Source organism: Perognathus longimembris, chromosome 20 (genome assembly GCF_023159225.1).
Source record: "Perognathus longimembris pacificus isolate PPM17 chromosome 20, ASM2315922v1, whole genome shotgun sequence".
Classification (NCBI taxonomy): domain Eukaryota; kingdom Metazoa; phylum Chordata; class Mammalia; order Rodentia; family Heteromyidae; genus Perognathus; species Perognathus longimembris.
The window spans coordinates 23,578,669-23,605,543 of NC_063180.1; the positions used below are offsets into that span (position 1 = coordinate 23,578,669).

Genomic DNA, 26,875 nt, shown 5'->3' on the forward strand with positions numbered 1-26,875 from the left:
ATGATACAGATGGTGACAGTTCTAGGGTTTAAGATATGTGCACAGCAGCCAGATCTGGGGAGCCCTAGGCACCCCAGATCCTACTGGGTATGCCTGGAAACTGCCCCCCCAGTCAGGGGGCAGAGCTGCCGGGGAACCAGGCCCGGATGGGATGGAGCACACCACACGCTTACCTGAGGCCCTGATCTTTGCCCTGACCCCCAAGCAGGGGTCTCCTTCCCAGAGCCCTCCTTCCCCAGTTTCCAGAACACCCTAGACCCCAGGTGAAGGGCACTCACTGCATAGCTGGCTCAGGGGGGCGCGTTTAGTGCCCATGGCCTTTCCGCTTAGCCAGGGACAGAAGTCATCGTTGGGTGTGTGCAGAACCAGGCGAATGGTGCTGGCCAGGTCCTGAGGTAGGGTCAGAGCAACTGGGGCGGTGCAGCAGGCAGGACTTCCTGTCTCCACAGTGTGCTACTATGGACACTGTCTAACACACACAGAAACAGATGCCAGTGTGCCTGTTACTCCACAGCCTCCGTTCTTTCATCCACATCCTATTGTTTTGTAGGTTAATAGTTTTCTACTACAAACTTTCCCAGAAATAGTAGCTTTACAGGTTTTGTGGTTTGTCTCCAGGCAGCCATCCACAATATGCAAATTAGGGTGTGGCCATATTCCAATAAAGCTTTATTGACAACAACAGAACACAGGCTCATAGTTTGCCACACTGTTCCATAAAAGAACTCATTTAAAGAAATAAAACTACAATATCATCCTCACATTGTAAAATGGCAATAATAAGTAATACCATCAAATTTACATTTTCTGGATTGTCTCCAAAGTTTTCTTTTTGTCAGTAGTGGGGCTTGAATGCTCAGCCTGAGTGCTGTCCCTGAACTCTTCAGCTCAAGGCTAGCACTCTACCACTTGAGCCACAGTGCCACTTTGTCTCCAAAGTTTTAAGTTCTTTTAAATCAAGACTCAAATTGAGATTCCACATTGTATTTGAGTGCTAGCCTTGGGCTTGTTGCTTCTAGTTTTGTGGATTTGGGGGGAGGGGACTATCCCCTTAGGTGTAGGGGGTCAGCTGTGACCCCAGCCAAGCCCCCAAGTGAAGTCCAGTCGAAGTCACCCAGCAGGAAAATCTGGTATTCATGCTGAGCTGGATGGTGTCCGGAGGTGAGATGGGCCAAGGACACTTGGGGAAGGGACTCAGTGTGAAGTGCTGGTGGGCTGTGGGCAAGGCCTGAATCCTGGTGATGGCATGTGACCCATGCCTGTAATCCTAACTAATGAGGCCATCTGGGGATCTTGAAAGTTAAAAAAAAAAAAAGAAAAAAGAAAGAAAGAAAAAAGAAAAACTGGTGGTAGCAGATTTGTTTTTTGTAGTACTGGGATTCAAACTTGGGGCCGTGTACTTGCTAGACAGGGCTGTACCACTTAAGCCATGCCTCTAGCTCCTGCATTTGTGCCCAGGCTGATCTGGACCACAATTCCGCTTTAATGATCCCTGTGTATCTGGGTTGAGATGGAGTCTTGCCAACTTTTTGCTTCTATCTTTCTGACATCTGCCTCTCAAGTAGCTGGGATTACAGCTACCCGACTGCCTTTTACAGTGCCCAAACTTGGGGTTTACTGAAACCTTGGCAACCTCGACCTCCTGCATGTTAGGATTACCAGGATGTCAGGATTACAGGTGTACACGGGTATGCTTAACGTTAACGTGGAAAGGGAATTTGGTAAGCGCTTACTAAAGGAGAGTCACCTTTAAAAGCCTCTGAGTCCAAATTCAGTCACATTTTCTTCATGTTAGTGAATGAAGAACTTACAACGATCGGCCTGTTTTCTTCCTGGAAAGGTAAACTACAGTTATAAGGAAGCGGACGTCCACAGGGTGGCACCCCGCAGACTGCCCATTCTGTGGTAACCTAGGGGACCCCTCCCTAACTGCCCCAGTAGCCTTCTGGGACTATACATGGTGATTCTACTGATTTATGGGAAGAACTTGTGTTCTTCAGAGTGGAGTGCCCAAGATCCTCTGTACAAGTGGGTATTTTACTCCAATTCATTTTTGCAATACAGGATAGCAGTCTCAGCAAACCAATGCCTCAGAGTAGGCAGTCAGGGGTTGAGGCCCAAGGGCTGAAGATTACCACAGTGGGGGTGGGGTCGTCTTCTCTTCATTCTCCCACACCCTTACATCCTCTACTCAAAAATCATGTTCTGTGCTCACTTTGGCAGCACTTATTGTAAAAACTGGACAATACAGATTAGCATGGCCCCTGCACAAGGATGACATGGAAATTTGTGAACTATTCCATACTTTATACCCTGTTAATGCACCCCCCCCCACCAAAAAAACACCAAGCTGGGTGCCAGGGGCTCCCACCTATAATCCTAGTTACTCAAGAGGCTGAGATCTGGGGATTTCAATTTAAAGCCAGCCTGGGCAGGAAAGTCCCTGTGAAACTCTAATCTCCAATTAACTACCAGAAAACCAGAAGTGGTGCTGTGGCTCAAAGTAGTAGAGTGCTAGCCTAAAAGAGGTAGCAAAAAGAGCTCAAGAACAGCATCCAGACCCTGAGTTCAAGGCCCACAACCTACAAAAAACAAAACAAGGGGCTAGGAATGTGGCTCAAAGGTAGAGTGCTTGCCTAGCATGCATGAAGCCTGGGTTCCATTCCTCACCACCACATAAACAGAAAAAAACAAACAACAAAAACAAAAACACAACAGAAGTGGTGCTCTGGCTCAAGTGGTAGAGTGCTAGCCTTGAGCAAAAAGAAGCCAGGGACAGTGCTCAAGCCGAGTCCCAAGCCCCAGGACTGGCAAAACAAAGCCCACCCAAACCTTCAAAACTCTGTCCTCCAGAGGCCAAAATGGCTCAAGGAAATGACTGCCTACCGTTTTGGCTTTGTAAGACTTGTAGAAACAGGGTCCTGAATCTGCAAACTGTGTGGAATAGGAGGGAGGCTGAAGGGCCAGCCTCCCCACCTGTGGAGTGAAAGCTTCAGGTGAGCCCACATGGCCTGAGGGCCCTAGGCACAATGTGGGGCCAGTATCTGGAAGTCACCCTCCTACACAGACCTGCACCCTTCTGAAGCACAGAGGAATCCTCCAGCCAGCCCCAGTGACAGACACCACCTGTCCCCATTAGGGTAATGCCTTTGGGACAAGCCTCCACACAGGGAGGGCACAGCTGGAGTCATGTCACCCCCTCTCCCACACTGCTGTGTGGCTCCTTCTGGTCTTCCAGAACAATGGTGTTGGCCTGAGCCATATACCCAGTCTAACATGTATGCAGACTGACAGCAATTCAGGTCACAATTCTTACTTTATTTAGGAAAGCAACATACAACCATAGGCATTGCAGGTAGTGCAGCAAAGCAGAGTGAAAATAGACACCTGAACACAGCTGGCTTCTTCGTAGATCTTATAGTGACTACTCAACTTTGGCACTGGGAAGCTCGGGGCCAGGGCAAGGGAGGCTGCTGTGGAAGATGATTCTGTGGACTGCTGCCGTGGCAGGTCTGATCACCAGTTTCTCCATCACAGGAACGGGGCTGGGACATAGGAAAGCACAACACACAGATGCGGGGCAGCAGCTGGCTTCCTGGAGAATGAACGAGGTAGCAGAGGAGGCCTCTGTGCCCCAATCCTTTCCTGCCCCCACCCTTGTGCAGGTCCCTTAGCTGGCTGCTCCTCTGCCATTAGCCGCTGTCTGTCCAGGTCACAGCCGCCCTTGGTTCTGGTTGTCACAGCAGACATCCTGTACTCTGAGACCAAGCTGCCATCTCCTATTGAGGACAGCTTCCTTGCCACAGCGTCTTTTTTGCCCTGCACCTATGAGTGCACTGGACAGGGTGACCGCAGTGCCAGGGAATATTCCTAAGGTAAACCAGCACTTCTCTGTCCCTTGGCTGGGGGAAAGGATGAGGAGAGAAGGGGCCAGGACGCAAGCGTAAACACAAAAGCACTCACTAGGTTTCTGCCTGGACCAGAAGGCTCCAAACAGCTCCCATTTGCTAACAAGAAATCAAAGCACACAACACTTCTCTCAACAGCACAATCATCTGAAAGTAAGAATTAGAACATGAGACAGCCAGCCTATGCAGCTTCAGTCAAAGGTGATCCGGAAGCTGCGTTCCTGCTCCTTGCGGCGCCCCTCACAGACCCTGGCCACCTCATCCACCTTGCGCTGCAGCAGGGCGGAGTTCTGGTCGATCCACTGTAGCGAGTCCATGTGCGCATTGAGGATCTTGCAGATCTGCTGCAGTGGGTCACTCGTGTCAGCGGGGCCGCCTGACGTGTTCAGATGCTCGATGATGTCCTTGAGGTCCTGGGCCATGCGCTTCAGCTGTGCATCGATGTTCTCCGCCAGCTTGTAGGTCTTCTCGCGCTCCTCGTCAGCATGCTGCAGGTAGATGGTGCCGCTCTGCTCCTTCACCAACTCCTCCAGCGGGCTCAGCAGGTCCTCCAGCTCCTTCTGCTGTGACAGGATGAAGTCGAGCTCCTGGTCCAGCCTCTTCTGGTCCAGCTTTACCTTCTCCACCTCACGGTGCAGGGTGGTGATCTTCTCCCCATTCTCAATGAGCGTGCGATCCCAGGCGTTCACCTGGGTGGCCTGCTGCAGGAAGTGGCGCTCCTGGTCCTCTAGCTCCAGGCTCCACTTGTTGATGAGGCTCTCCAGCTGCCCGTAGGTCATCACGGGGCAGGCAGCAGTCCCGGCTGTGGTGCTGCTGCCTGGTGGAATGGTCACAGCAGCTGCTGTGTTGCTGGGGATCCCCGTTGGCACAAGTGGTTTTAAACTCAAGGCAAAGCTGCTACTGGTGGTGGTGGTGGTGGCTGTGGGTGCGCCAGTGGAAGTGCCAGAAGCTGCTCCGGGGGGCTTTAGGCTGAAGCCCAGCGTCCCAGCTCCGGGGGCCCCAGCCGTAGTTGCTGGGGCCGAGAGGGAGAGCCCTGTGGCGGTGGACGAGGTGGGGGCAGCAGCAGCTATGGAAGCAAAGAGGGTGGGCCCCGTGCTGGTGGTGGTGGTGGTGGAAGCTGGGGTGGTGCTGGCCCCAGCCCCAGTGCTCGCTGGAGTGCCGGCACTGAAGGGTAACCCGGGAAGGGCAGTGGGTTGGGCCAAACCACCCAAGGAGCCAATGTTGAAAGCAGAGGCCCCAGGCTGGGCTGCACCTCCACTGGTGAACAAAAACCCTCCAGACGTGGTAGTTGGGGCCGTGGAGGTGGTGGTGGTAGTGGTGGTGGTGGTGGTGGAGCCAAACACAAAGCTAGAGGATGCAGCTCCCTGGCTGGAGGTGCTGGCACTTGATATGGCATTGGTGAGCGTGCTGCTGCCAAGCCCAAAGCCACCTGTGTTTGCTGGGGCAGGGGTGGTAGCTGTGTTGGTCAGGTTTAGCTTTGGAGCTAAGGAAAAGCCACTTCCTCCAGAAGCAGGAGTTGTTCCAAAAGTGAACCCTGTGGTCTGTGTGGTTGGAGCCTGGGTCGTGAGTGAGAATAGGCTGGTGGTAGGGGTGGTTGTAGCTGGCTGAGAGGCAGTCCCAAAATTAAACAATCCAGTGCCCGAAGCAGAGAAAGAAAACCCTGTGGAGGGCGTGGTCGTTGATGTCTTTGCGGTGCCAAATGTGAACCCACTTGTAGAGGCCCCAGTGCCTCCAAAATTAAACCCGCTCATGGCTCCAGACTCTGGTGACAGCAGCTACTCCGGAGCTCCCAAGCCAATCCTTCAGCGTCTGCAACCTTGGGAAGATTTTTAAAGCAGAGGAAGGGACATGATCAGTTTGGAAGGCCACCGCAGAAGCATGATGGAACATACGTGGTGTGGTCATTGCAGGGCTGGATTAGAACAGCAGCACCTTTCTTTCAGTGTAACCTGAACTATGCTCTGCCAAATTAGCAAAGGTTCTAGAGGCCCAAGCCCATGCCCACACCCAGGGTCAGACACTAGGAGCTGTGGGCTCCAGCTATGTAACTGTCAGCACAGTGGAAACTTCCCACTGCCAGGAAGGCAGGAGACAGCCTGGACCAGCCCAGGGAGGCCTGAAGGAGGCAGTGAGTGGGGCACAAACCAGCCCGGGGCCCTGCTCCCCCAGGGCCTGCTTTGTGTGTGGGGGGGGGCGGGGGGAGCAGGCCTGATACATGCTGTCAGATGGCTATGCTGCATCTGACACAGCAAGATGGGCCCTGGAAAGCCTGATCCTCAGTCAGGGTGCTAGATGCCTCTGGCTGTAGCAATTGGCTCAAGGATAAGCTAAGATATGGCAGAAATGGAGCCTGAAGACAAATATGCACCTGGCCTTTTCCCTGGCCTTCTTCCCACATCTATTCAACTTCAGCCCACTTCCCAGTGGCCTTCTGTAATCTGTGATGAGCCCAAGGCACACCACGGTATGGGTGGAAAATTGAAGCTACCTAGCAAGGAAGGGGGAAGACAGTGCTGGGATGGGCAAGGCGAAGGCTCAAGACTCCTTCAGTACCCAGGGGGCTGTGATGGCATCCCAGGGCCACACGCTAGCAAGCAGTAAGCCAGAAGCTGAGCCTGGTGTGGGACTGCCGCCACTGCCGGCCACTGGTCCCATTCATAAGCCAGCCTCCTCACAAGGCACAGCACTTCCTACACCCTGACAGGACAGATGCACCCACACAGGTGCCTCATAGAGGGAAAGAGGGCCTCACAGCACAAAGCACTCAACTGTGGCCACACAACGAGATGTCAGGCCAACCCCTCCCACACAGGGTCTTACTGTGGAGCCAGGCTAGAACTCTCGCTCATCATCCCTCTGCATCCCAGGTGCTAAACAGCAGGTCTGTGACACCATCCTGGGCTACACAGCCAGCTTGGACAATGCAAGTGAGATTTGCGAAAGTTATGAGCGGAAGGGCTGAGAATATGGCCTAGTGGTAGAGTGCTTGCCTCATATACTTGAAGCCCTGAGTTCAACCTTCAGCACCACATATAAAGACAAAAGTCAGAAGTGGTACTGTTCAAGTAGTAGTGTGCTAGCCTTGAGCAAAAACAAAGCCAGGGACAGTGCTCAGGCCCTGAGTTCAAGCCCCAGGACTGGCAAAAAAAAAAAAAAGTTATGAGTTGAGTAAGGCTCCTAAGCTGTCAAACTTTGTTTTGTCTCAAAGGTGGCAAAGGAAGGGTACCCAGGGCCAGGTTTGACCACAGCTGGCTGGAGGGAAGTTAGTGTCACCCAGCCCTGTCCAGTAGCTGTGCCCTGGCAGGAATGGACAACCCTAACATTTCCAGTGGGGTCAGCACAGCAGTATAGCACCCCCAACAACGTCCATGGCCCAGTCCCTCACCAGAGCATCTATGGCCTTATGTGGTAGAAGGAACTGCAGATACAACTGAGGCAGAAGCCATGTGATGACTGGTGTAAGGGATCAGCAATGCATCCAAGGATGAGGATGGGAGAAGGGGCCACAAGCCAAGGAAACTGGAAAGTACAAGGTTGGAAAGAAAAGGAAGCAATCCTTCCTGGGGCCTGCAGAAGGTGGAGCCCTGATGGCACCTTGACTTCTAACTTCTAGAAGAGCTGAGAGGTTTTGTGTTGTCTTAGGCCACTAAATTTACAGTGATTTGTGAGCAGAGCAGGAGCATACAGACATGAAGCAGAAACTGCCTGACAGATCTGCAATGGGACCTGGCCTCTCCTTCACTCTCGTTCTGTGGCTAGAGCATTTTCATACTAAGGGAGCTGGGACCAGGAGAGGTTGCACACCTCTGCAATCCTAGAACTGGGAACATGAGGGCAGAAAGATCTTAAATTTGAGGTTAGCCTAAGCCATATAGTCAGATCTTGTAAAAAAAAAAAAAAAAAAAAAAGCCATGCACCAGTGGCTCACACCTATCTTCATCATCAGGTAATCAGGAAGCTGAGATCTAAGGATCCCAGCTCAAGGCCAGTCTGGGCAGACAATTAACCAGTAAAGAGCTGGAACAGGAGGTGTGGGTCAAGTGGTAGAACAGCAGCCATGAGCTAAAAAGCCAAGCAAGAACACATTCAAGCCCCAGAGCAGGGACCTCCCCCATCCCCACCCCCACCCCCACCCCATGACACACACAGACACACACACAAAGGAGGGCAAAGGCTAGGAAGCTCCAAGTAAGACCGGATGTGGTATGTGGTTGGCCTAAAATTTAGTGTGAACTCAGTCAGTATGCTGATCCCAATCTGGGTTCTTGTGGTAATTCTAATGTAGAGATTTGGGGCATCTAACCCATTCTTAAGAACCATGTGGCCGGCACTGCATGGCCAGCACTGCGTGACACTCCCATCTTTGCCCACGCTCTCAGGAGGGGGCCAGACTGTGTGGTCCCCCTGCTACAAACCCTCTATTCTACTCCACTGCATGGTTCACAGGGTACATAACTCTGTCACCCAGGTGGCTCACACAAAGCCCTCACCATCTTCCCTTTCCTTTAAAAGCCAGCAAGCGTCTTGCAAGGCACAAGCCACTCCTCACACCTTGAAGACACCGTTTCAATTCTGCCTCTGTAGGTCCCTGGGCAAATCAGTCCAGAGGAACTCCATGCCTCAGTTTCCCTGGCTATAAGTACAGTCTCTATCTCTGTGAAGAACAAATAAGGCCATAGCTGAGAAGTCAAGGGCCTGGCCTGCAGAGGTCCCACGAGGTCTGGTTCTAGTCCTCCTCCCTGCCAGTTCTCCTGAGAGTGCCCTCCCCTCGCCCCAGCACTACCCCAGCAATGCAGTCGGCTGAAGCCACGGAACCTCAGGGCCCCTACCTGGCACCCCCACACACTCTTGTGTGACAGAACACAGTGGAGACACCTGGAGCCGGGCTGTTTACGTCATGGAACAACTACACCTACACATCATGAACTCAACTCAGCTGCAGAGCTTCTGCTATTAGTAACTTGCAGCTAAAAACATGCAGAAGAGCACTTTAAAAAACCTCTTTGCACACTATTTAAAGCGCATAGAAGCTGCCCTGGGTGGAGGCCTGGCTGGCTATATGCCATCAGCATAGATGCCACCCAGGTCCTCAGCCCCGTTCCATGCACCTGTGATTAGCACGCACCCCTGAAGACACACAATGGGTCAGATCTTCTGAGCAAGGCTGGGTGAGCTCAGGAGCAGACCACAGGTGAACAGGGCCAAAGCAGAAGCCATGTCAACAGGGAGAAGTGAGGTGGTGAAGAGAACAGGTGAGTCAGGGCCAGCCTGGGGACAGAGAAGTTCTGGATGAAGGAGGGCCACAGGCAAAGGAAGAGGTAGAAGCATCAGGAGTGTTGAGTTGCAAAAGGGTTTGGGGTAGCACACAGCAACAAGTAACCAGGCAATCGGGCTGTCCTGACCCTGCACATCCTAAATAGAATCTAAACCCAGGTAAGACACTCTTGGTTTATCTCTGCCTGAAACTGTGACAGAATCAATGCCAACACTCATCTATGGACTGGCTTAGCACTATAGATGGCCCCTGTCTTAGGATTCTCAGTGTCACTCAGATCAGAAAGGGGCTGGAATTCATAGAAACAGCACTCTGAACTTCACTCTACCCAAACCAGCACCCCCAGTGTGACCCTCTCCCCTACATTAATGCTGAGCAAGGGCCAGTGTGTGGCACAAGAGGCCCAGCACCTCCACTTCAAGCCCTGGGATCAAATATTCTACGATCACCCCATGCCTCAGTTTCCCCACCTGAAAGCACAAGAATGCAAAGATGAGATAATCTCATTTCTGGACAGTGTTTAGAAAGTGGTAGGTTAACTGCTCATAAGCCAAGTTCCGCTGCTGGTGTGCAGTCGGCCACCACCTGGTGGTGCTGTGACTGTGCAGAGTCAGTAGGTCTAGGAAGGACAAGGCCAGCTACCTGCATCACACACACACACACACACACACACACACACACACACACACACACACACACACACACACACACACACATCCCATGGAATTAGCTAATTGAACATTTCAGGGAGAGGGTGGGTGTGGTAGCATATATCTTCAACCCCAGCTACTCAGAAGGCAGAGGCAGGAGGATCAAGAGGTGAAGACAAGGCCAGGAGTTTGGCCTAGTGGTAGAGTGCTTGCCTAGCATGCATGAAGCCTTGGGTTCAAATCCTTGGTACCACATACACAGAAAAAGCCGGAAGTGGTGCTGTGGCTCAAATGGTAGAGTGCTAGGACTGGCACAAAAAAAAAAAAAAAGAGGTGAAGGCAGGAAGATCACAGGCTGAAGGCCAGCCTGGGCAAGACAAGGTGGGGGCCCCTGGGAAACATGTGCCTGGCATGTGCATGCTCCATACCTAGCACCACAGAGAAGCAAGAGAGAGTTATTCTCATCAATGTATATACACATGCCTGAAACTCCTCAGTACAATTCATATACATGACAAACAACACAAAGAAAACCCAGTGACAGAAAAATAGGACAGACTGTTGAAGGGAGAGGAGAGGGTGACAGGATGAGTATGGTCATAGTAGTTTATCTGCACATATGGAACCTGCTGAAAATATTTTAAAGAGGGCACGGAAGACAGATGGAGGCAAGTTTGATCTGGATACACATATGTGGTCTGCACGCACATATGGAAATATCACAAGGAAACACCTTTGTACAACTAAGGAAGAAATTACAGATGAGCCGTGGGACCTGAAGAGTGAGGGCACAGAGATAAGAGAAGGAAGACGGACATGAGAAACCAGTGGGCTGAGCTCAGAGGAATCTGATCCCCCCCGCAATGGGGTTCAAACACCCTCCTCTCCTGGGCCCCACTTCTCTCTTACCCTCCTGCCCTGTCACACACAGCTTGTCCCAACCCTAAACTGCCTTAAGCATCTCTTCAAACAGTTTCCCTCTCCTTCATGCCAAAGAAAACCTCAGGGAACAACAGATCAGCTCAGGGCTGGCTTTCAGACTGGAAATCCAGACTGGGCACAAGGGGCTCATATTTCTAATCCTAGCTACTCAGGAGGCTGAGATCTGGGACTCACAGTTTGAAGCCAGACCAGGTAGGAAAGTTTGAGAAATTCTTATCTCTCGAACTGGAGGCATGGCATAGTGGTAGAGAGCCAGCTATGGGATTAAAAAAAAGCCAATTAAGAGCCTGAGGTCTTGAGTTCAAGCCCCAGCACTAGCATACAGGTATACAATCACTGTATCTGGCAGCCCTCAGGTGAGGTAGAAGCGCCAGTGCTCCTGGAAGAGGCTGGTATGGCCCCACCAGAGTGGGGCAGTCAGGGCCTCCGTGGGTGCCATTGGCTGTTCTGCTCAGTTCTTACACAGCTACCTGCCTGAGGAATCCCACCTCACCCCAGATTTATAGGAAACCAGACACAGGCAAAGAGCTGTTTTTCCAAGTAAAACTGTAGCAGAGAGTATCGGTGGGCCCCATGTGGGAGGAGCACAGGCCTTCTCTCACCCCCTTGGCACCTGGACTCTGGTCCTAAATGCCTCCACCTCCCAGATGGATACACAGAAGGACAGGAGGCACGCTGGGGTACCGATGCCTCCTCAGAGAGGGGTTCATGAGGCTGCCCAGTGGCAGGCAGAAAGCTTTACTGCCTGTGCAGACACCATATGCATATGGTTCTCCACTGAAAAGGACAAAGGGCACAGTATGGCCCCCATCCCTTGCTACCAGTTCTTGTCCCAGGAGACTGGCTGTTCCTAAATGCTCCCTGTGCATAGGCACTTATGCACCTTGTATTGTCTATACAGAGAGGCAGAATGCACACAGCTCTGTACCGTTTGGCTTTTACTGCATCTTAGAAATCACTTTGAGGGGGCTGGGAATATGGCCTAGTGGCAAGAGTGCTTGCCTCGTACACAGGAGGCCTTGGGTTCAATTCCCCAGCACCACATATATAGAAAACGGCCAGAAATGGCACTGTGGCTCAGGTGGCTAGCCTTGAGCAAAAAGAACCCAGGGACAGTGCTCAGGCCCAGGCCTGAGTCCAAGGCCCAGGCCTGGCAAAAAAGAAAAAAAAAGAAATCACTGTGAGGAAGTGGATGGGGAAACCAAGACTTTCAAAGAGGTTCCAAACCCTGCTTCTGCCCTCCTCCCACAGTGTGACACCTAAGTGACTCCTAGATCCCTACTTAGGTGTTCAGCTTCCTCCTCTTCTTTCACTGGAAAAACATACTGAACCCCCAATAAATCACCTCACAACTAATGAGCAATTACCTTCACTTCAGCACTCCAGAGGCCCAGCCACACCCAGGAGCTCAGGTGAAGGGACAAACAGCAGCTTTCCCCAAGGTGATCCTCCTGCCACTCAGCCTCCCGGTAGCTGGGACTACAAGGCATATATGCCACCGTGTCTGGCTCCCAAGGATTCTAAAACACCACTCTCTTAACAGGAAAAAGACAAACAATCTGAAGACTCTTCTGGCACCCAACATCCCTATACTTGTTAAAAACCAACCAACCAACCAAACAAACAAACCCCACCCCCTTTCCCCCCTTGTATTGAAAAAACTGTCCCCTCTGCTAAATGGCAGAGGAGAGGTTGTTCTACCGTCTGAACTCAAGGCCTTGCCCTATTTTCTATGTGATCAAGGAAAGCCTATCAGACTGAAAAGAGGTTTTATACAAAACACATGCATATAAAGCTTGGTGCTTGTGGCTCATGCCTGTAACCCTAGCTATTTAGCAGGCAAGATTTGAGGATCATGATTTGAGGCAAGCCTGGACAGAAAAATCGGTGATGAGACTCTTATCTCCAATTAAGCAGCAAAAAGCCACAACACACACAAAAAAAAACATGAGGGGCTGGGGATATGGCCTAGTGGCAAGAGTGCTTGCCTCGTATACATGAGGCCCTGGGTTCAATTCCCCACACCACATATACAGAAAATGGCCAGAAGTGGCACTGTGGCTCAAGTGGCAGAGTGCTAGCCTTGAGCGGGAAGAAGCCAGGGACAGTGCTCAGGCCCTGAGTCCAAGGCCCAGGACTGGCAAAAAAAAACCAAACCATGAACACAAAAAACAACTGAGGGCTGGGAATGTGGCTTAGTGATAGAGTGCTTGCCTAGTATGCATGAAGCCCTGGGTTTGATTCCTCAGTATCACATGAACAGAGCTACCCAAGAGAACCCAAGTACCCAAAGTATCCACTAACATAAGCATGTTCACAGGACAGCAACATTGTTCCTAAGACCAACAATCCAAATGTGCATTGGTGGAAGCCCATTAAGTGCTAAGTGCAGTGTGGCTCACCCACACAATGACATACAAATCCAGTCTTCATAAGATAAGAAGCAAAGCACTGGGCTGGGAATATGGCCTAGTGGTAGAGTACTTGGCCTCGTATGCATGAAGCCCCGGGTTCGATTCCACAGCACCACATAAAACAGAAAAAGCCAGAAGTGGTGCTGTGGCTCAAGTGGCAGAGTGCTAGCCTTGAGCGGGAAGAAGCCAGGGACAGTGCTCAGGCCCTGAGTTCAAGCTCCACAACTGGCAAAAACAACAACAACAGGGCTGGGGAGATAGCCTAGTGGCAAGAGTGCCTGCCTCAGATACACGAGGCCCTAGGTTCGATTCCCCAGCACCACATATACGGAAAAACGGCCAGAAGTGGCGCTGTGGCTCAAGTGGCGGAGTGCTAGCCTTGAGTGGGAAGAAGCCAGGGACAGTGCTCAGGCCCTGAGTCCAAGGCCCAGGACTGGCCAAAAACAACAACAACAACAACAACAAAAAAGAAGCAAAGCACTGACATATATGAAAACACAAAGCTGATTGAAGCGAGGCACAGAATAGCCTACCATGCATGTATCTGTGGAGTGCAATGTCCAAGACAAGCAACCAGACAGGAAACCGAGTGCTGCCAAGGACTGGGCACAGGAACTGAGACAATGGCCAAGGGTGGGGGGCGGGAGTGGATGAAAACATTCTGAGACTGGCAGTTGCTGCATAACTCTGGATGTCCACTTTGGTAAGTGAATGTGACAAAGACATTAAACTAACCAGCAAAGTAACAATGGTGCTGTGCTAGGAAGGGAAATGTGTGGAAAGGCAGGACCAGGCTTTGGGCAGGGGGAGCTGGTCATGGTGGTTGACGATGGGCTGAAAGAAAGGAGCTGACATGCTCAGGCTGCCTGTGCAGGTCATGGGAGCTCCATGGGCAGCACAGCTGGTATGGGGAAAGCCCTGGGCCCCAAGCAGGCAGCAGGTGGATGAGCAAAGTGGGGAGATGCACAGAGTTGCTCCCTCTGGGCCTCTTCTCTGTCAACAAGGGCTTCCCAGAAGAGACAGTGATTTGAGGGGGAAGGGGAAAGGGTTCCACACTGGGCTGTGATGGCGATGGCTGTCAATGTAGGAGGTTTCTTTGAGAAAAGCTTCTGTGGGAGCAGCCAGCTACAGGTAGAGGAACAAAGCATCACCCCACAACCACACCTCACGTGCCAGGCTCTGCTTTCAGGGCTTCATCTGAACTGACTCATTTTCCCCAGCCATTTCATAAGGGGGATCTAATACCAATACCCCCCGTTTACAAACGAGCAAACTGAAGTCCAGAACTCTTATATAATTTGCCCAAAGCCACACAGGACTCTGACCCAGGCTTCCAGCCAATCCTCTAGCTAATCCTGAGTCTCTTACATGGTGCTTTTTTACTTCCTGCTATCACCATCCACCATGTCTCATCTCTGAGGATACCCTAGGCCATGTCCATGACCTTCCAAATCAGTTTTTGCACTCGTGAATCCAACTCAGCACCATACCCTGTGGAGCTTACCCAGCATGAAGACAGAAGGCAGCCCTCCCTCACTTGCCCAGGACTCTGGATCTCGGCGTTGAAGCTTAGCACAGTCATGGGCCTTTAACACTCTCCACAGGGCAGTGCCCACACACTTGATGCGGGGGCATTAAGGATCTCAGGAAGGCAAGCTGGGTTCAGCTACTCTCTTATGCCCATGTGCTCCTGGTAGGCTGGGCTAGAAACACACTCCTGCAATCCTAGCACTTGGAGAGGCCGAGGCAGGAAAATCATGAGTTCAGGACCAGCTTGGGGTGCACAGGAAGACCTCATGCTCTATGGCATGGTCAGAGAGTATCACAGATTTGGCAAAGGTCCTGTGGTCCCACAGCCAGAGTCCTAGACATACATGCTTCATTGGGGGTGTTTCCAAATTTGTGAGTTACTCACTAACTTTCAAAACTTGAACCTCAGAAAAGAATAGATTTGGGCTGGGGATATGGCCTAGTGGCAAGAGTGCTTGCCTCGTATACATGAGACCCTGGGTTCAATTCCCCAGCACCACATATACAGAAAATGGCCAGAAGGGGCGCTGTGGCTCAAGTGGCAGAGTGTTAGCCTTGAGCAAAAAGAAGCCAGGTCCCAGGACTGGCCAAAAAAAACAAAACAAAACAAAAAAAACAGAATAGATTTCCACTTGCCTTGTAAAGCCAGCAGCTCTGCACTGCCAGGCTGGCACCACTGCCCAACCCAACAGGCTACCCTGGAGAAGCACCTGTGTCTTCTGGGAGGGCCTACCATTCCCTCTGGCACGCTGACCGTTTTCCTACTGAGGAAAACAACTTGGGGTGAAGGCACACATGGTGATAAGTGACAACAGCCTGAGGACACTACTGTCCACCACCAGTCACCCTGTCCTTGCAGGGTTGTGTCCAGTCCCTGGGGGTATGTGAGAACCACCCATGGGTGGCCCTGTAATTTACCTGAGGATCTGAAAGAAACGTGGCAGGCTGGAAAATAACCATCCCAGAGTTGTCCCACTCTAACCAGCAGCACCAGTGCACATTACTTTACATGGCGAAATGGTATCTATCTGTGGGTATATTAAACATCTTCTGAGGCAGACATTATTCTAGATTGAAGGTGGCCCCTAAATGCAACTGCAAGGGCCTTCACAAAAGACAGTGAGACCAGGGAAGCAGGGCTGTGCAGATGGAAGAGGAGACTAGTAGGGAAGGTGACACACAGGAGCAGCTCAGACAGCTGTTAAGTGCTTCCAAGGGGGTGGGGGGGGAGAGACAGACAAGGTGGCCTGAGGACAGAGGAGGGGCTCTGGAGGACTCTGAGCCCCTGAGCCACGTGGCATTCTGTGCTTGACCTGCCCAGCCCCCTGCCCCACACTGCCCTTTCCCCAGATGAGCTGGCCTTGGCCTTCCTGCTCTTGTTTGCCAGGACACCTACCTTCAAACCTGACACCCTAGCCTTGTGACCCAATTATCTTCCCAGTGCAGCTGGGGACCACGAGACAAATCCCTCCACCCCTGCTGATGCCTGGGGGCCAGGTGGAGGTGGTGGTGGTGTCAGACAGTTCTGGGACCCAGAAAGGCCTTCACCTTTGTCTATGTGCTCATGGAAACAGTCACGTACAGACAACAGTCTGCAGAAAGCCATGGCCCTTTCCTGTATACCCCGCTCCCCCGCCCCAGGACTACGTGAGGGGAGGGAGAGAGGCGGGGTCCAGAATCTGATGCAAAACTGTAGGATTTTCCATCATGCCAGGTTCTGCCTTGATTGGGAAACAGGTGAGGGGTGTCCTCTAGGGCAGAGGGGGAATGGATGGTGAGCAGTAGGTCAGAAGCCAACAGAATTTGGCAACTGATCAGTAAGAGCAGACTTAGCTTTGAAGGTCCAGGCTTGAAGGTACCCTACCCTGTCTTGAAGTCTGTGGCCTTCCTGTTATGCAGTTTCTGTGCTTTTTATCATTACCAGAGGCCTCAATCTTGTCTCCTGCAAGCCAAGCTGAAGCCCCTGTGATATGATGTCCCTTTTAGGTATGTCCCAGACTTTTAAGGTCCTGCATAGTGTGGTTGGCCTCCTTCCTTCCTGGTGCTCCCTCCATACCCCACCTCCTTCCTGTGCTGGGACCTATCATCCAGAGCTCTGCGACCCAGGTGTTGCCAAGCAATAGCGGTCTCCAAAGAATTCTTTCATTTCCCTCCCCACCAGAGAACCAGGGCTGATGCAACCTGCTTGCAATAACCACCTCACTCCCAAGCCAAGTCCCTCCGCACTGCACTGTAAAAGAGTTCCCAGCAGCCCTCCCCCCCCACCACCCCATCTGATTGAAGAGGCGGTGCAACTGGAACCCAGAGGCAGAGGGAAGACTGAGGCGTTTGAATTCTGGATCAGGACTGGGCACTGGCTAAGGCTCAGGGTGCCAAGACCTAAGTGGCAGGCAGCCATGGATGCCTCATATCTGGAACCTGCTGGGAAGGGCAACTAAGTTGTGCAGACCAGCATCTATTCAGCAGTACTGAGACCCAACAGATAAGGAGAGAAAAGGGCCCAAGAGATGATACCAGGAGCCAGAAGCCCACTGATGCCTCCTCATTCAGCACATGCCACATGCAACCAGTGACAGCATTCTCCTACACAAATTCATTCCAGTTATTAAAAATACCCTATTGGGCTGGGATTGTGGCTTAGTGGTAGAGTGCCTAGCAGGCACAAAGCCCTGGGTTTGATTCCTCTGTACCACATATACAGAAAAAGCCAGAAGTGGTACTGTGGCTCAAGTGGTAGTGTGCTAGTCTTGAGCAAAAAGAAGCTCAGAGAGTACCCATGCCAAGTTCAAGCCCCAGGACTGGCAAAAAAGAAAAGAAAAACCTACTAGGGCTAGGAATATGGCCTAGTGGCAAGAGTGCTTGCCTCATATACATGCAGCCCTGGGTTCGATTCCCCAGCACCACACATATAGAAAACAGCTAGAAGTGGTGCTATGGCTCAATTGGCAGAGTGCTAGCCTTGAACAAAAAGAAGCCAGGGACAGTGCTCAAGCCCTGAGTCCAAGCTCCAGGAGGGGCAAAAAAGAAAGAAAGAACAAGAAAAACCTACTAGCTGGGCCCAGGTGGCGCATGCCTATAATCCTAGCTACTCAGGAGGCTGAGAGCTGAGGATTAAGGTTTAAAGCCAGCCTGAGCAGAAAAGTCCAGGTGACTTTTTTTTCCCCATGTGACTCATCTCCAAAAAACCACTCAGGGGCAGGGAATATGGCCTAGTGGCAAGAGTGCTTGCCTCGTATACATGAGGCCCTGGGTTCGATTCCTCAGTACCACATATACAGAAAATGGCCAGAAGTGGCGCTGTGGCTCAAGTGGCAGAGTGCTAGCCTTGAGCAAAAACGAAGCCAGGGACAGTGCTCAGGCCCCGAGTTCACGGCCTAGGACTGGCCAAAAAAAAAAAAAAAAACAAAAAAAACAAAAAACCACTCAGAAAAAAGCTGGAAGTGCTGCTGTGGCTCAAGTGGTAGAGCACTAGCATTGAGCACAAAGAGGCTCAGGGACAGCGCCCAGGCCCTGAGTTTAAGCCTCAAAACTTGCAAAGACCAAAGAGAAGCCTATCATGCTGGCTGCAGGGGTACAGTGGGCCATCCTGGGCTATATAGTCTTAGGGCTGGGAATGTGGCTTAGTGATAGAGTGCTTACATAGCATTCATGAAACCCTGGGTTCCAATCCTCAGTACCATATAAACAGAAAAAAGCCAGAAGTGGAGCTGTGACTCAAGAGGTAGAGTGTTAGCCTTCAGCAAAAGAAACTCATGGACAGTACCCAGGCCCTGAGTTCAAGCCCCAGGACTGGCAAACAGCAACAAGTGGGTGCCGATGGTTCACACCTATAATCCTAGCTACTCAGGAGGCTGATATCTGAGGAATACATTCAAAGTCAGCACACACAGGAAAGTCAATGAGACTCTTATTTCCAATTAACCACCAGAAAACCAGAAGTGGCGCTATGGCTCAAGTGGTAGAGTGCTAGCCTTGAGCTGAAGCGCTCAGGGACAGGTCCCAGACCCAGGGTTCAAGCCCCACAACCAACCAAAAAGCAAAACAAATCAAGAGACAGGTGCCAGTAGCTCATACCTGTAATCCTAGCTATTCAAGAGGCTGAGATCCAGAAGATCACAATTCAAAGCCAGGCAGAAAAATAACAAGCAAAAGGCTAAGCCAGAGTCATGGCTCAAGTGGTAGAGTGCAAGCAAACTGAGCAAGCATGAGATCCAGAGCTCCAGTACTAGGAAAAAACAAACAAAAAAATGTAACCCAAGCCTGAGACAAAACCAAACAGAAAAACATCTATGAACACCCATCCAGAATTCATCAGGACTATCAAAGTCATGAAGGAAAAAGGCCTCAAGGCAGCTAAGGAGATACAATAGCTGACTAGTGGGGAGTTCTGGATATCTCCTAAGACAGAGAATGGGCATTGAAATAACTAGTGAAATCGCAAGTGTGAAATTCAGTAAGCAGATTCCTTGGTTGAGACAAACGCACCAAAGTAGTTCACTAATGACAGGAAAACAAGGGTGAGGAACAGACAGAAACTCCTCACTATCTTTGCTACTTTATTTTATTCATTTATTTATTTATTTATTATTATTTTTTTTTTTTTTTGGCCAGTCCTGGGGCTTGGACTCAGGGCCTGAGCACTGTCCCTGGCTTCTTCTTACTCAAGGCTAGCACTCTGCCACTTGAGCCACAGTGCCACTTCTGGCCATTTTCTGTATATGTGGTGCTGGGGAATCGAACCCAGGGCCTCATGTATACGAGGCAAGCACTCTTGCCACTAGGCCATATTCCCCTCTTTGCTACTTTAGTGTAAACCTAAATTTTTTTTTTTTTTTTGCCAGTCCTGGGGCTTGGACTCAGGGCCTGAGCACTGTCCCTGGCTTCTTCCCGCTCAAGGCTAGCACTCTGCCACTTGAGCCACAGCGCCGCTTCTGGCCGTTTTCTGTATATGTGGTGCTGGGGAATCGAACCTAGGGCCTCGTGTATCCGAGGCAGGCACTCTTGCCACTAGGCTATATCCCCAGCCCCTAAATTTTTACAAAATTTATTTTGGCATTTAAAACTTGGAACGCAAACTTTCTGCTTGCGAGGCAAGTGCTCTTAGCACTGAAGCCATTATCTCCAGTCCTGTCTAGTAAAAAATACCTAAAAATACATGCAGGCTTAAGATGTATCAGAGGTAGAATGCTTGCCTACCATGCTTGAGGCCTGAGCTCCATCCCCAGCAAAGGCAGGGGGCTAAATGAGGAGGTATTGTTATCTGTAGTCCCTGTTACTTGCAAAGTCTGAAGTAAAGAGGATCACTTGAGACTACCACCTTGGGCAGCAAAGTGATACCCCTATCTCAAAACAAGCAACCCCCAGGACCTTTCTCAGAGGCTGACTCTGGGGGACTGTGCCCACTCACTGCCCCGAGCAGGCCTAGCCCCAACCCCAGCTGTCCCTCCAGCTCCTCCTCTAGTAAGTAGAAGTGGGTTCCTATGTCTCCCCTGATAAGGTGGAAGAGCACTTTTAGAGCACTTACTAATCAGCAACAGTCAGAACATATGTCAATACTAGTAAGAACCCTTTTGATATAGCAGCACCTACTGTATACCAAGCACACTATGAATGTCACTTCTGACAAGGAAGGGAAACTGCCAGCGTCATACAGCTAAGAGGGGTGCAGTGCAGTTTAGAGCCCAAATAATCTGGCTCCAGGATCTGTGCTTTTAAATTTTGTTCTGTCTACTGCCTAGATTTAGTCCCTATCAGCTAAGACAATAGAGTGCAAATGCTCAGTGGAATGGATAGGATGTGCTCTATGGGAAGGTAGTCAGATCCCAAGAAGGACTTCCTAAATGGGACAGGGAAGGGGGCTGAAGCAGCAGGCACTTAACTCTCAAGACCACAGGACTCCTGCTTTCTCTGGATCTTGACTCAAGTCTCTTAACTGCCATGGGTGAAAGGCTGAACTCCACAAGGGATGACCTGATAGGAACAGGGGTAGTGTGGGGGAAGGAAGGGGTAAATAACCACAGGAGAAGAAAAAACACACCACCCAGGCTGGTGGAGAGCTGAATGCAGAGAGTGCAGTGATACATACAAACAATCCCAGCCACCCTACCTAGAACCCTATCTCAAAAAGTCAATACAGGGCTGGGACTGTGGTTTAGTGGTACAGTGCTTGCCTAGTATGCATGAAGCCCTGGGTTCCATTCCTCAGTACCACATACACAGAAAAGGCAGGAAGTGGTACTGTGGCTCAAGTGGTAGAGTGCTCGCTTTGAGCAAAAGAAGCTCAGGGACAGTGCTCAGGTCCTGAGTTCAAGCCCCAGGATTGGCCAAAGGTTAAAAAAAAAAAGCCAATACAATCAAAAGGAGTGGGAGTGTGACTCAAGTGCTAGAGTATTTGAATAGCTCCTGTGAGGCGCTAGGTTCAATCCCCAGCACTGCCAAACAAGTAAGATAAAATTAAAACTTTTTTAAAAAAGGATTTAAGAGGGCTGGGAATGTGGCTTAGCAGTAGAGTGCTTGCCTAGCATGCATGAAACCCTGGGTTTGATTCCTCAGCACTACATGAACAGGAAAAAAAAAAACAGAAATGGCTGTGACCCAAATAGTAGAGCACTATAACCTTGAGCAAAAGAAGCTCAGGGACAGTGTCCAGGACCTGAGTTCAAGCCCCAGGACTGGCAAAAAAGAGTTAAGACTTCTAAGATCAGTGCTTCCTTGTCTAGGTCCAGTTTGGTTTTTATTTTGTAGTCTAACCCAAGCTGGACTGGAACTTGCTATGTACCTGATCTTTAACCCTTGATTCCCAAGACCTCCAGTGCTGGGATTACAGGCTGTCACCACGGTAGATTTTTCTACCGAGGCCAAAGCCCTCGAGTTATCAGCCCAAGGCCAGTCCGCTGGTTTGAATGCCGCGCGGTATGGGTATGACTCACGCCCATCTAACCCACGCGGGCTCTCTCGGGGAGCGTGGTCGGCGGGGAAGATGAAGTCCAAAGAGGGGTTGGCAGAAAGTTCGTGAAGCTGAGGGAGAAGAGGAGAGGCTGGTGCGGGCCTAAGGGGAGGATGGGGTCGGATTCTCAAGTCACCTCAGCGGGGTCGCGCCGGGCCCAGACCCGGAACCAGGGCCCGCGGACCAGGCGGTCGGGCGGCGGGGTGGGCCGCAGGGCGAACCCCAGGCCGTTAGGAAGGGCTCGGCTCCCCGACAGAGGGTGCGGGAGGCCTCCCGGGGGGGTGGGGGTGCGGAGAGGCGGGGCGGGGCGCGGAAGGATCCGGGCGAGCCGCGCCGCCCCGAGTATATCTATCCCCGGTCCCCGGGGCCGCCTCATTCCCCGTCTTCAGACCACGACTTCTCCCAACGCCGCCGCCACGCCGCCTCCGCCTGCGCCGCCCCCCAGCCATGGCTCTGTAGCCGCGACACCGTCGATCCCCCTGACCCGTACCCGCGCTCACCGCGCCTGCGCTCTTCGCTCCCACCTTCTTTCTTCAGCCGAGGCCGCCACCGCCGCCGCCTCTCTTTTCGGCAGCCATGGAGTAAGTAACCGCTCGCCCCTCCCTCTCCAACCGCCTTTCCCGCCCTTTCGCAGCTCGCGGCGTTCACCGCTAAGCCTTGGGGGAAGGGGGGGCAACGCGAGCGGGGAATCACGGTCGCGCAGGCGCAGGAGGAGGGAGGAAATGGGCCCTCAGCACGCGGCCGAGCATGCGTACTCTGCCTAAGGGACGGAGGGGGGGAGGGGAAGTTTTTCCCGGCGTGTTGGCTGTTTAAGGCCGCCCTCGTGCTATTGCGCGTGCGCACTAGCCAGGCCGAGTGACCTGGGAGCTGCTGCATTTTAGTCCCGCCCTGTTCCGTACGGAGGGAAGTCTGTGTAGGGTTGCAGTTGCGCACTAATCCCCCAGAGAGTGGCAGCTGGGGCACAATGGCCCCACGGTTGGAGCATACGCTTTGGCGCTCTCCGCGAGAGCCGCGCGGAAGGGTGGGGGCTGGGAAGGAATTCTCCGCCTGGCCCCACCGGCCGAAGCTGGGGCTTACACACCAAAGTTTTGCTGCATTCCATTCAGCCACCTGTATGGGCGGGAATTATCTTAGATTGACAGCAGAAGGCGAGGCTTACGTGAACCGTAGCCGCGGAGAGCTTAGGGGAGCCCGAGGCTCGAGGGGAGGAGGCGGGGCCTCTGCGGAGCGTGAGGGCGGGGCTAGGCCGTGAGGGGCGGGGCTTGGAGACACCGGAGGACAGTTTGGTCACCGGAAAGTTTAAAGGGAAAAGCAGGATTTGAGTGGATGGCACTGAGAGCCTGAGTGTGGGGGAGTTCCCAAGGGAACTACTTTCAATTGAGATCTCGGAAAGGAATGCCGCGGGGCTGGGAATATGGCCTAGTGGCAACAGTGCTTGACTCCTCCATTCCTCCATTCGTGAAGCCCTGGGTTCGATTCCCCAGCACCACATATCTAGAAAACGGCCAGAGGTGGGCTGTGGCTCAAGTGGCAGAGTGCTAGCCTTGAGCAAAAAGAAGCCAGGGACAGTGCTCAGGCCCTGAGTCCAAGCCCCAGGACTGGCAAAAAAAAAATTTTTTTTTTTTTAAAAAGGAAGTGGGGTGGAAGGAGGCTTGCAGAAAATTCCCCTAGGATTTTGAAATTACCACCCCCCCCCCCGCCCACTCCAGAGGAATATTAAGAAGTAGGGGAAAAGGGCTTACAGTAATTCCCCCTTGGGGCTTAGGGTAATTCCCCATGGAAAATGGTTAAATTTGTGTGTCAAGTGACAAAGTGGGGGCTTGAGCGTTCTCTAGTAAAGGAGAATTCTGATTTGGAGCTTAAAATTTTAGGGGAAAAAACACTTTTAGAATTCTGAGAAGCCATGATTGGAAGGATGGGAATACCTCACCACCCCACTCCACCCCCTCACTGGGCAAGGCCGGATTTCCCAGTTCCTTGCTGGTCAGTGAGGCTGGCCTCTGACCCCACCCTCTCTTGTCTCATACAGGTCCTCCACTTTTGTCCTGGTGCCCATTCTCGTCCAGCTGAGCAACCGCCAGAGCCACCTCCCAGTTGGTGCATCCTGCATTGCCATCGGTGTCCAACGCCTGTGCCGCAGCCATGTCACTCCTGGCAACCCTGGGGCTGGAGCTGGACAGGGCCCTGCTCCCAGCTAGCGGCCTGGGCTGGCTTGTAGACTATGGGAAACTCCCCCTGGCCCCTGCCCCCCTGGCTCCCTATGAGGTCCTTGGGGGAGCCCTGGAGGGCGGGCTTCCAGGGGGGGGAGAGCCCCTGGCAGGTAAGGCAGGTGGAGAATGGATGTGGGGTAAGGGGGGAGGGGGCTAGGGCCAGGGGAAAAGAGTTCATGCATTTACTTCTTCATTTGATAAATACTTAAGTCTAATAATGTGCCAGGCACTAGTTTATGTGCTGGGAACACAGATAGGGACAAGAGTAACCTGATTCTTGGCCCCTGGAGCTCACAGTGTAGTGGGGAGACCTCAGGAGACAGAAGATGATTTCTAAGTAGAAAGCTTAACTGAGCTGGGGCACCAATGGCATACCTGTAATCCTAGTTACTCAAGAAATCTGAGGCCCGGCACTGGTGGCTCATGCCTATAATCTTAGCTACTTGGGAAGTTGAGATCTGAGTATCAGTTTGATGCCAGCTCAGGTAGGAAAGTCCGTGAGACTCATTGGACACATCTCTAATTAACCACCAAAAAAACAGAAGTGGCACTATAGCTCAAAGTGGAAGATCCCTAACCTTGAGCAAAAGAGCTCAGGGACAGTGCCCCTTAAGTTCAAGTGTCAAGTGTCTTAAGTTCAAGCCCCATGACCAACAAAAAAAGAGAGAGATCTGAGAATCACAGGTTGAAGCCAGCCCTGGCAAATAAGTCTGTAAAACTCTTTTATCTCCAACAAACTCCCAAAAAAGCCAGAAGTGAAGCTGAATGATAAAGTGATAGCCTTGAGCAAAAGAAGCTCAAAGACAGCACCTAGTCCCTGAGTACCAGCCCCAGGACCAGCCAAAAAAAGAAAAAGGAAGAAAACACTTAACTGACTGGTTAGTTGTTTCCCTGAATGGACTGAGCAAATAAGCCTAATTGGGAGACACTTGTGAGTACCCGGTAGAGCTCAGGGAACTTTCTGTCCCCTCTCCAATCCTCAGGTGATGGCTTCTCTGATTGGATGACTGAACGAGTTGACTTCACAGCTCTCCTCCCTCTGGAAGCCCCACTGCCTTCCAGTGCCCTCCCTCCCCCTTCCCCAGCCCCCCCTGATCTGGAAGCCATGGCATCCTTGCTCAAAAAGGAGCTAGAACAGATGGAAGACTTCTTCCTGGATGCCCCTCTCCTCCCACCACCTTCTCCACCCCCACCCCTGCCATCTGCACCTGCCCTCCCTCTGCCCCTCCCCACATTTGACCTCCCCCAGCCCCCTGCCCTGGATACCCTGGACCTGCTAGCCATTTACTGCCGCAGTGAGGCCGGGCCAGGGGACATGGGCTTGCCATCCCTGCCAGGTCCCCAGGTGGCCCCTCCTCCTCCACCGCCACCATCCTGTCGCTCAGCCCCTTACCCCAATCCTGCTACCGCCCGTGGGGACCGCAAGCAGAAAAAGAGAGACCAGAACAAGTCAGCGGCTCTCAGGTACCGCCAGAGAAAGCGGGCAGAGGGCGAGGCCCTGGAGGGCGAGTGCCAGGGGCTGGAGGCAAGGAACCGAGAGCTGAGGGAGAGGGCGGAGTCGGTGGAGCGGGAGATCCAGTATGTCAAGGATCTGCTCATTGAGGTGTACAAGGCCCGCAGCCAGAGGACCCGGAACAGCTAGACAGGGCTGAGGGCCCAATGACATCCCCCTCTGTCTTTACCCTCCTCATCCCCCCTCACCCATTTCTAGATTTTTTTCCCCCTTGTAGATGTTTAACATCTGCGCGCGCGCGCACACACACACACACACACACACACGTCCCAGGGAACTGTGGCCCTCAGGGTGGGAGCTATGAGCTCTGGCTCCTCAGTTCCCTTGCTTTTTCTTATGGGGCTGGGGATGACCCCAGGGCATGCATGGTACATGGCTCCTGTTGTTCCCTTCCCACTAAGGTTCTGAGATTTCAAGTGAGTGGTTTCTTGCAAGTGGGGTGGAGGGGCCTCAGGGCCAAGTTAAAAGGGAAATGAGAGCAGGAAGCTACCATGAAAAAAGAATACAGCTTGGAAGCAGGCCAGCTTTAGGAGGGAGGGAGCCAGTCCACAGGGCCAGTGGCCATGCCAGCTAGTGGGGAAGAGTGGGGTGCTGTAGCTGGTGGCTGGGGAATGAGGATCATTTTAGCTCAGGAGAAAATCAGTGTTTGTGAAGGTGTTGGGAAGGGCTACATATAAGTGAAGAGGGTGCTGGTCCAGAGTAGGGGGGAGCTAGGAGAGAAATAAAGTTCAGAATTTCCTCTGATTGGTGTGTCTTGTCTTCATTTCTTTGTTTTGGCAGCACCAGGACTTGAATCCAGGGCCTGGCACTGGCCAAGCAGGCCCTCTGTTGAAATGGTGGCACTGGGCTCCTGAGTTCAAGTCCTAGAGCAATGGCAATTGATGATGTCAGACTCAAGGACAAAAGTAGCAGGCACTGCTGGAGGCCATGGCTTATACCTGTAATCCTGACTAAGGACGCTGAATCTGAGGATCATGGTTCAAAACCAGCCTGGGTTAGAAACTCCATGAGACTCTTGCTCCAATGAATCACAAGAAAAACAGAAGTGGAGCTGTGGCTCAAAGTGGTAGAGGGCTGTCCTTGAGAAGGGAAAAAACGGTTAGCGACAGTGCTCAGGCCCTGAGTTCAAGCCCTAGGACTGGCCCATGCATATACACACAAGGTGTAGAAATGACCCAATGAAACCCCTTCATTATACAACTGATGTATGCTAATAAGAGACTCCTTCAAGCTGGGCACTGGCAACTCACGCCTAGCTACTTGGGAGACTGAGCTCTGAGGATTAAGGTTCAAAGCCTGCCTGGGCAGGAACATCTGTGAGACTCTTATCTCCAATTAATCACCAGAACACTGGAAATGGTGCTGTGGCTCAAAGTGATAGAGCAATAACTTTAAGTGAAAAAGCTCAGGGACAGTGCCCAGGTCCTGAGTTCAAGCCCCATGACTGACAAAACCCTTATTTAGTGCCAGTACTAGGGCTTAAACTC

At 51.9% G+C, this 26,875-nt stretch overlaps 2 protein-coding genes and 1 non-coding gene across 5 annotated transcripts; 2 read left to right on the forward strand and 1 right to left on the reverse strand.

Annotated features, from left to right (window-relative positions):
- Positions 1–2,207: 2,207 nt before the first annotated feature.
- On the forward strand, positions 2,208–2,309 carry LOC125339168. The gene has a single exon (XR_007208456.1). It is a non-coding gene; the product is annotated as a U6 spliceosomal RNA (small nuclear RNA).
- A 992-nt stretch (positions 2,310–3,301) lies between these two features.
- On the reverse strand, positions 3,302–22,290 carry Nup62 (nucleoporin 62). 3 transcript variants are annotated; one of them, XM_048369225.1, is made up of 2 exons: positions 22,156–22,290; positions 3,302–5,724 (listed from the first exon to the last, which is right to left on the reverse strand). In XM_048369225.1, exon 2 carries the CDS (start codon positions 5,657–5,659, stop codon positions 4,100–4,102), a length of 1,560 nt encoding a protein of 519 aa, XP_048225182.1. In that variant the 5' UTR covers positions 5,660–5,724; positions 22,156–22,290; the 3' UTR covers positions 3,302–4,099. The 3 variants fall into 3 exon arrangements, with proteins under 3 accessions (XP_048225182.1, XP_048225181.1, XP_048225183.1); XM_048369224.1 differs by having other exon boundaries at positions 22,166–22,258; XM_048369226.1 differs by having other exon boundaries at positions 3,302–5,725; positions 22,182–22,246.
- Atf5 (activating transcription factor 5) lies at positions 22,106–26,132 on the forward strand. The gene is made up of 3 exons (XM_048369227.1): positions 22,106–22,246; positions 23,695–23,985; positions 24,859–26,132. Exons 2-3 carry the CDS (start codon positions 23,808–23,810, stop codon positions 25,515–25,517), a joined length of 837 nt encoding a protein of 278 aa, XP_048225184.1. The 5' UTR covers positions 22,106–22,246; positions 23,695–23,807; the 3' UTR covers positions 25,518–26,132.
- Positions 26,133–26,875: the final 743 nt, after the last annotated feature.